At 41.5% G+C, this 7,561-nt stretch overlaps 1 protein-coding gene across 5 annotated transcripts in view; it reads left to right on the forward strand.

The window, feature by feature from the left end:
* The window catches only part of ZBTB44 (zinc finger and BTB domain containing 44), a 40,782-nt gene extending 34,164 nt beyond the window's left edge, over positions 1–6,618 (forward strand). For 4 of the 5 annotated variants that reach the window (XM_064731957.1, XM_064731958.1, XM_064731959.1 and 1 more), the window contains one exon: positions 1,403–6,618. In XM_064731957.1, the coding sequence (XP_064588027.1) occupies positions 1,403–1,685 (283 nt within the window). In that variant the 3' untranslated portion in view covers positions 1,686–6,618. The remainder of the gene's footprint in view (positions 1–1,402) is intronic. The other variant, XM_064731960.1, reaches the window with a different exon arrangement.
* The last annotated feature ends 943 nt before the right edge of the window (positions 6,619–7,561 follow it).

A 7,561-nucleotide genomic window follows, 5' to 3' on the forward strand; every position in this document is an offset into this window, starting at 1 on the left:
AGAGGAGCACTGTGTTCTCTCATTGATATAAATACAATTGTTGGAATTTGAGATAGAAAATACAAAAGTTGGATGAGAGAAATGGAAGACAGGAAGATCTTCCAGCTCTTAAATCTTAGAGAGAGTGCAGTTTGGTGTGTGTAAGTCATCTGCCTTCAGCCATGCAAAAAATGCAATGTTCTGAATGTTACAGCATCACAATCCCACCCCTCCTGATTTCCAGACATTATTCTTCTTCCCATAAAAACATTTGAGTATTTTGTTCTATTTTATTAACTCAGAAGTGACGTAGGATGAAAAAGATTGAAAAACAAAGCAGGAAAGCCAGTGGCTGTTCTTTCAGCAGAATATTGTTTAAAAGTACAAGTGCTTCATATCTGTGGGCTTACACAGTTCTTGTTCTTGGCTCTTGTGCCAAAACTGGAGCAAACACTCTGAGGGTGATGCCCTGGTTGTGGGAAGCACTGCATTGTTGTCAGCAAATTAAAGTCACATTAAAGGCTGTGATTTAAGTTGCCTGTAGCCCTTCCCTCAGTCTGATTTGACAAACATGAGGTTTAGCAGAGCTTGGGTTGGAGCAGTGAATGCTTCTGTATTTAAGGTTTTCTTTTAACTGAGGCATTGCCAGGTGAACCCAAGCATACAAATGTGCATATATGTAATACATGGATATACTTGTCTCAAGTACAAACTTCATGTCTGGTGCTGAAAACATGCAAAGAAATTAATTTCCATTAGGTCCTCATGCTCTGAAAATACAACTGGAGCGTTTGGTAGGTTTTCTTTGGATCCACTCAGCCCTCAGCTGTTCAGAGTGCATAGCACAAGAGTTGTCCAGGAAGGATTAAAAGGGGAAGGAAATGCAATTCCATACTTTTCTCAGGAGTGTGATAGGTGTCAGGATCACACCCCCAGTGCAGCTGGCAGCTCCCTCTGCCTTCAGCTGCCCCACCTGTGCCCCTGGCTCCAGCCTGCCCACTCACAGGGAAGTGCTGCTGCTGCTCTGGGGGATGCTGTACCTCAGACATGCAAAGGGCCACATTTTGCCAGTGCTGAACTCATTTTTGTTTCTATTTTTAAAGCCTGAGTGCTCCCTTTTTTTCAATGAGGTTTGCAGTGCCAAATGTGTTCCAGACATTAACTTGCATTCTCATCAAGGTGATACAATCTAATCATAAGAAGTTGCTGTGTAGGAAATACAGATGTGAAATAGATGCCACTGAATAAATTCTGTGTGTGTGGAAATGAGAAGCAGGTTATGGTGCTTAGTGGGGTATGGCAGTGCCATGATCTTGGCCAATGTGAAATGAGTTCCTTTGTTCTCTGTCAATGCTTGTGTGATGGAGCTGCTGCCGTGGTGTGGGAAATGACATTTCTCTTCTGTCCTTTACCCCTCCTGCAGTGACTTCCTAGTACCGGACTACTTAAACCAGGAACAAGAGGAGACCCTCGGGCAGTATGAGCTAGGGGAGCATGGCTTTGAGAGCAACTCTTCTGTCCAAATGCCTGTCATTTCACAGGTGTCATCTACTCAGAATTGTGAAAGCACTTTCCCCTTGGGGTCTCTGGGTGGGTTGGCAGAGAAGGAAGAAGATGTGCCAGAGCAGCCAAAGACTAACACCACTGCTGAGGCAGCCGCGGGTGACCCTCCCAAACCGGAGCTGTCATCTATTACTATCGAATAATTCATGGTTTGGTTTCATTTTTGTTCTTTGGAAAGTGCCTGTGTTTGGTCCTGTACATTTTAATTTAATTTTTTTAAACGAAAAGTGGGGAGATTTTCCCCTTTTTACTTTGTAAGCTACGCTTTAAACTGAAAACTGCGACAGATGTTACGTTATTTTTCATGACTGAATGATCACTTCTGTGAAAATATTTAAGACTGATTGCACAAAAAAAGATCTTGTCAGAACATCATGGAAGCTGTGATATACTTCTAAAGAAGAACAACTGATTCAGATCACTTTAACTATTCCTTCTTCCACAGTTAGAGCAGCTCATTAAGTTTCTCTTGCTTCTGCAGGCCCTCTGGTTAAGGGAGAGAAATCAGAGGAAACCTTTTTCAAATGATAAACAAAAGGATGCATTGGAAACCATGATTGAACAGTTTTGACTAGTTTTGAGTGGATGCTTTAATCTTCTGCATAAAGAAGTGACACTTCCTATATGTGCCTGCTGTTTTTCAAAGCCCTTACTGTGCCCTGTGCTTGGAAATGGTGAGTGGTTTTGAAAGGAACAGTCACACACTTCTTCAAAACACACATCCCTGTCCAGCCCAGATGAATGCCAGGTATTCCTACTTCTTCTGTTCCAGTCCTTTTAGAAACTGCTTGATCAAATAGCCTAAACAGATCAGGCCAGCTGAGGCTGGGCATGGAAAAAGTCTAAAGGTGCACCAGGAATTGGGAATGATGGAGAAGTGTTCAGCCATGACAGCCTGACAAATATCTCCTGACTGTACCTGTCTGTAGATGGGGAGCCACAAAGGAAAATGAAGGTTTTCCCAAACTGAAATTCTTAAACCATGGCCAGATTATTTGCAGTTCTGATCATTGCCCCCTCACATACACACTGTGTTTTTACTAATCTGAGATTTAGCTAGAGGGAGTTTACAGATTGGAAAAAATAAGCTCTTTTGTGCATTATTGCACTTTTTTTTTTGTTGTTTATACATATGTATGTATAGTTTCAGAGATTTTTACTAGCCTGTTTTGGATAAAACAAGCAATTTATTCTCTCTAAGGATAACTTTCTAACCAACAGGGGGCTGTTTACAAAAAGCCTATAGAGCAATGATGAATTGTTCCTGTTTCAAAACACTTTAAATCCTTGCCAACTCGGTTTATTAAAGGCCATTACTCCAGCTACACACACAGCTCAAGCAAGCAATAAACTGAAATATTTGCAATTTCATTTTTCCATATTTAGAAAAAGCTACAAATGGAGGGTGTGGGATTTTCAGAGCAGTGAGTCTTGTTTGGTCGAGGCTGTTTGGGCTCAAGTACTGCTTTGAAACCTAAATTAGGAAGTACATTAGGAGATTTGTGATTTTTCTTACAGCTTCTGAAGTTAACTCAGTGTTTGATGCCAAATGCCCACGGCCTACAGATGATGTGCTGAGTGAGTAGGTATTGCTTGATCTCAGTATTCCAAAGGCATGATTTACTCCCTTAGTTTTGAGTCTTTTTTTTTTGTAAATTGCTATTTTCTGTTATTTTCCGGATTTGTTTTATGCAAACATGAGGAGGAAATGAAAGCAATAGAGAAAGGTTGCTCCTGAAGAAACAGAAGACACAAAAGTGGTATTATATTGCACATCAATTTGTATTCAGTCAGCCTAGGCAGCTCTGATACTCTCTGAGACTGAGTTCTTTCTATTAATAGCCAGCTTTTGTAAGGAAAAAAGTTTATTGACCTTTGGAAAGTGTTTAAAGGGTTTCAGTGACTTCAGCAATTTTTCTCTTTTTAGGTTAAACCCACATATTTTAGTTAAACAGAGTGAAAACAGTTGGGATTTAAGTACTTTCCAGGTTGCTGGAATGAGGTTTCTCCACCAGATCCAAAGGGTGTTTTAGAAACATGCTGCAAAGAACTTCTGTGCTGCAATTCAGTCTTGATTATATCTACCTTTGTGAGGCTTCTTAAAAGTGCTTGAAGGAGAAATGCTTTTTCTGGGCTGTGAAATAGCCCAGTGCCTGCTGATGAGCTGAATTTAGAGACCATTTCCCTTCCACTTGTGATTTCTCTGAGAAGCCAGTGAGACAAGACAAAGCCTTTTGCTGAGCTTTGTTCTGACCCAGAGGGCTCCAACACCGAGCTCAAACCCAGCGTTTTCGCTTTTTCCTGAATGTTCCACAGGTAAATGAGAGTCCTTTGTGAGTCATGTTCTGAGCAGGGCTTCACCCAAACCACATTTCCTGACTGCACAGATGAAATAATCAAAGGTGGGCAGGGATGAGGTGGAGGACATAATCTGATCATTAAAATCTGATCATTTTCATCCCTGAACTATTTTGCTAAAGAGTTCATTGGTGAGAAGGTACAAATACACCACAGACATACCTGCATATTGGATTTTTAAGACTTAAAATTTTGAGTCAGAAGGCAAATTGCTTTCAGAATACCAAAGAGAAAGGGGAAAGTTACAAAGACTTTACAACTCTGATCTGTTCTTCCTGGAAAAGAAATAAGGATCATTAACACTGAGGTACAAGGCAAGGCCTGGGGTTCATTGTTCATTGCACTGTGTGTTACACATTATCTTTTCAGCCTCCTAATTTCTGGGGAACATCTTAATTTAGTTCTCACTTTTCAATCTGGTTCAACTGGAGGAATAATAGAGTTCTTGGAGGATTTTGTTTGATTGGTTTAGGGTTGAGTTTACTTGTTAATTTTCCTGTCTGTAATTGTTTCTTGTTAATATCTCTTTTGTCCATTGAAATGAATACGGTTTAAATGCAAACACCTTTTTATTCCTCCTCTCTAAAACTTGTTGGAAGTGTTCAGTTCTTTGAAATGCTGGTGTTCTTCACAAAAGAGATGTAAAAACACAGGACATCTTCAAACAATTTCTGTTGCTCATGTGCTTGGATTCCAAACAGAGCAAGAGAGAGAACTAAAACAGAAAAAAACTTGCCTTAAACTACACTTGGGATTAAACCTAAACCATCCATTTCTTTCAGCACATTATCAGAGGGGTTTGAATTCTGGGATGCATTTTCTTATTTCTTCTTTGCTTTTTTTCCCTCCCTCCCAAAACAATCCATTATTTAGTATGCATTTCTGTGTCTGCTAGACAAGGGTCAGGGCTGATGTGTTCAGCCCTCCTGCTGCAAGCAGAGTGAGCCCAGGTGGTGTCCCCACAGCTGGAGTTCAGTTGTCAGGCTCGCAGAGACCACGGCCAAGTCTCTCATACTGAGAGATCAGTAGACTCGGGTATTGGAAATGGTTCTGGCTTCACATGGATTCTGAGTCGAAAAGATGTGAATTTAAACTTTTTAAAAAAGTAATAGCTGCCAATGCAGTCAGATATATTTTATAAGACTATGATCCCTATATGTCCCCTGTGGGATGGAGTTTTATTGTTTTTAAGCTATGGTTTAAGGTTTTATATGAGGGCTTCAGGCACTTCTTGGTCGCTGGTTCCACCCTGCAGCCCCGGGTGGGAGGGCTGAGGTGAGTGCTGGTCTCTCTCAGAGACAAACCAGGAAGCATTTTATATGCAAATCCAGCAGGAGCTTTGTGCACCCTGCAGGGATGAGGGAATTCAGATGGAGGAGCACCTGCTGCTCCTCCATCCATTGCAACTTCCACACCATCAGAAAATGGCAAATAGCTGATTTTCATTCAGGCCGCTCACGTTCCAGTTTTGCTCACAAGGTGAAATCCTGTTTTGGAGGGTTCTCATCTCCAACTGTAGACATAATAAATCCCATAGCATCGTGATGATGGCAGGTAAGAGGGTTCAAGACAGTACCTCACCACATCCGAGGTACCTGGTAAATAGAGTGGGTTCCAAGTATTTGAGGAAATGTACCACAAAAGAAACAAATGTGAATTTTTTTAGTGCAACAGTACTTACTGCTCTGGATTTTCGTTCACTCCGTGTGCTAGCACAGTAACTCCGTGTCCCACAGCTCTCAGCTGCAAATCTGGTTGCACTAAAAAAAAAATGGAATCTGGTGCTGCCAGCCTGTGTGGCAACTGTACCTACAGTCTTCCTGAGGGTTGCTGAAGTCCCCAGAAGAGTGATTTTGTTTCACCATTCATTTAGCTGTGCATGCTTTTGATATTCTGACCTGTAACCCTGGCTACACCGAGTCCTTGGACAGCTTCCTTGCTCTGCTCTGCAGTGCCTTCACTCGAGGTGCTGCCCATGGTGAAACCCCAAAGAGGGAAAAGTGGAAGCTGGAGGGAAAAAAAAAATGTGAATTAAATTATTGTTGGGCTTCTTTGTGCATTTTAGTAACAGTGAAACCCCCTTAACTGTGCCAGTCTCCAGTCACCAGCCGTATATCAGTCATCATCTCATCCTCAGTACAGCTTCTCTTGTTGATGCTGGCCACAGCTAGATTACTTGGCATGTTTATTGACCTAACAGAATTGGTTTTGGGTTTTGGTTTTGTTTTTTAATGTATACGATGTTTAAATACACTTCACATTTTATATAATACTATCTGGCTATTAGTATTTTTCAGGAACCATAGTTCTTGGTGGCTATATATATTTTTGTGACTTTTTTTGTAAACTAAGTGCCGTTTCAACGTTACAATCATTTTTAGAGTTATTGTAATCAATGTGAATATCATGTTTTTTCAAATCTGTTCTGAGCCTGTAGTGTTTGCTTTGTGATCATATGTGTAATGTATATATTCTGTATAGTTACATTGTATTGAAATACTAGCTTGTTTGATATAAGAAAAGTATGTATTGGGTACCTTTTTGCTAGCCTGGTTGTTTAATCTTTAAAAAAAAAGTTCCAAAATACAAAAAAAATAATCTCCAAACTGGTCCCATTATAGGTCAAAATTAAGGGGGGAGAAAAACTAGTTTTGAGTGTCTTTGGATAGAAATATGAAGCTAAGATTTTTCATTAAAATATTAATGTTTTATGGAGTATATCTTTGCTTTGTGTGGTTATTTAACCCTGCCAGTGTTTGCCTTGCAGTGCAGCAGAGTAGCCTGGACCTTCAGTGAGAAGGTGCAGCCCTGTCCCTTGAGCCACATCATATCTCAGCTTTTAACCAGTCCCAAAAGAGCTGATATGAGGAGAACTCGCTGGTGCTGAAAGGTAGTTTAAAACAAAATTAACATTAATAGATGGATGGAGAAGTTACATGAGTAAAGAGTATTAAGAATAAAGCACACATTTCTGTTTCATTTTCCTTTGTCTGTTAGATTGCCTTCTGTTCATGTTCTCTTTAGACCTCATTCTGCAAAAGTGCTGGGGCCAACTTTCCTTGGGGTGTTGTTGATGGAAAGCCAAGGGGGAGCCTGATCAAATCAGCCAAAGCAGAAGGGGTTTAACGTGCAGTGGGCACTCCCTGCAGTGGCAGCTGTGAGCTCCAGAGGAGTCCTGAAACAGAGTGTGGGACTCAAAATCCATCTCTGCTGTTTCTACAACCCTGGCAATTAAAATCCCTTTCCTCCTACAGCCCCACCTGTGAGTGAGCTGCAGTCCTGGATCAACAGGAAAATGGCAGCTTGGGAAGTGCTTGGCTGAGGAGCTAACTCTGCCCTGCACCAGCTCAGTACTGAGGGCTGGGTGATTTATCCACCAGCTGCCAAACTGTGCTCAGTGTCTGACACAGGAGGGAGGCACAGAATGGAAAAGCTCTCCCAGGTGCAGAGCAGCTGGAGCCATGATGAGCATAGAGAGTTCATGGGCTGGAGAGTTTCTAAATCCCAAGTTCCCCTTTCACTGAGGAACATGAACAGGGACAGGTGTCTGAACCTGAGCATAACTGGAAGAGGGAGCTCATCTGGTGAGGGCCCTGGACAGGATGCAGTGTGACAGAGGATTGGGTCTCCCATGAAAGCAGAAATTTATTTCGTTGAAGCC

Source organism: Zonotrichia leucophrys, chromosome 24 (assembly GCF_028769735.1).
Source record: "Zonotrichia leucophrys gambelii isolate GWCS_2022_RI chromosome 24, RI_Zleu_2.0, whole genome shotgun sequence".
Classification (NCBI taxonomy): Eukaryota; Metazoa; Chordata; class Aves; order Passeriformes; family Passerellidae; genus Zonotrichia; species Zonotrichia leucophrys.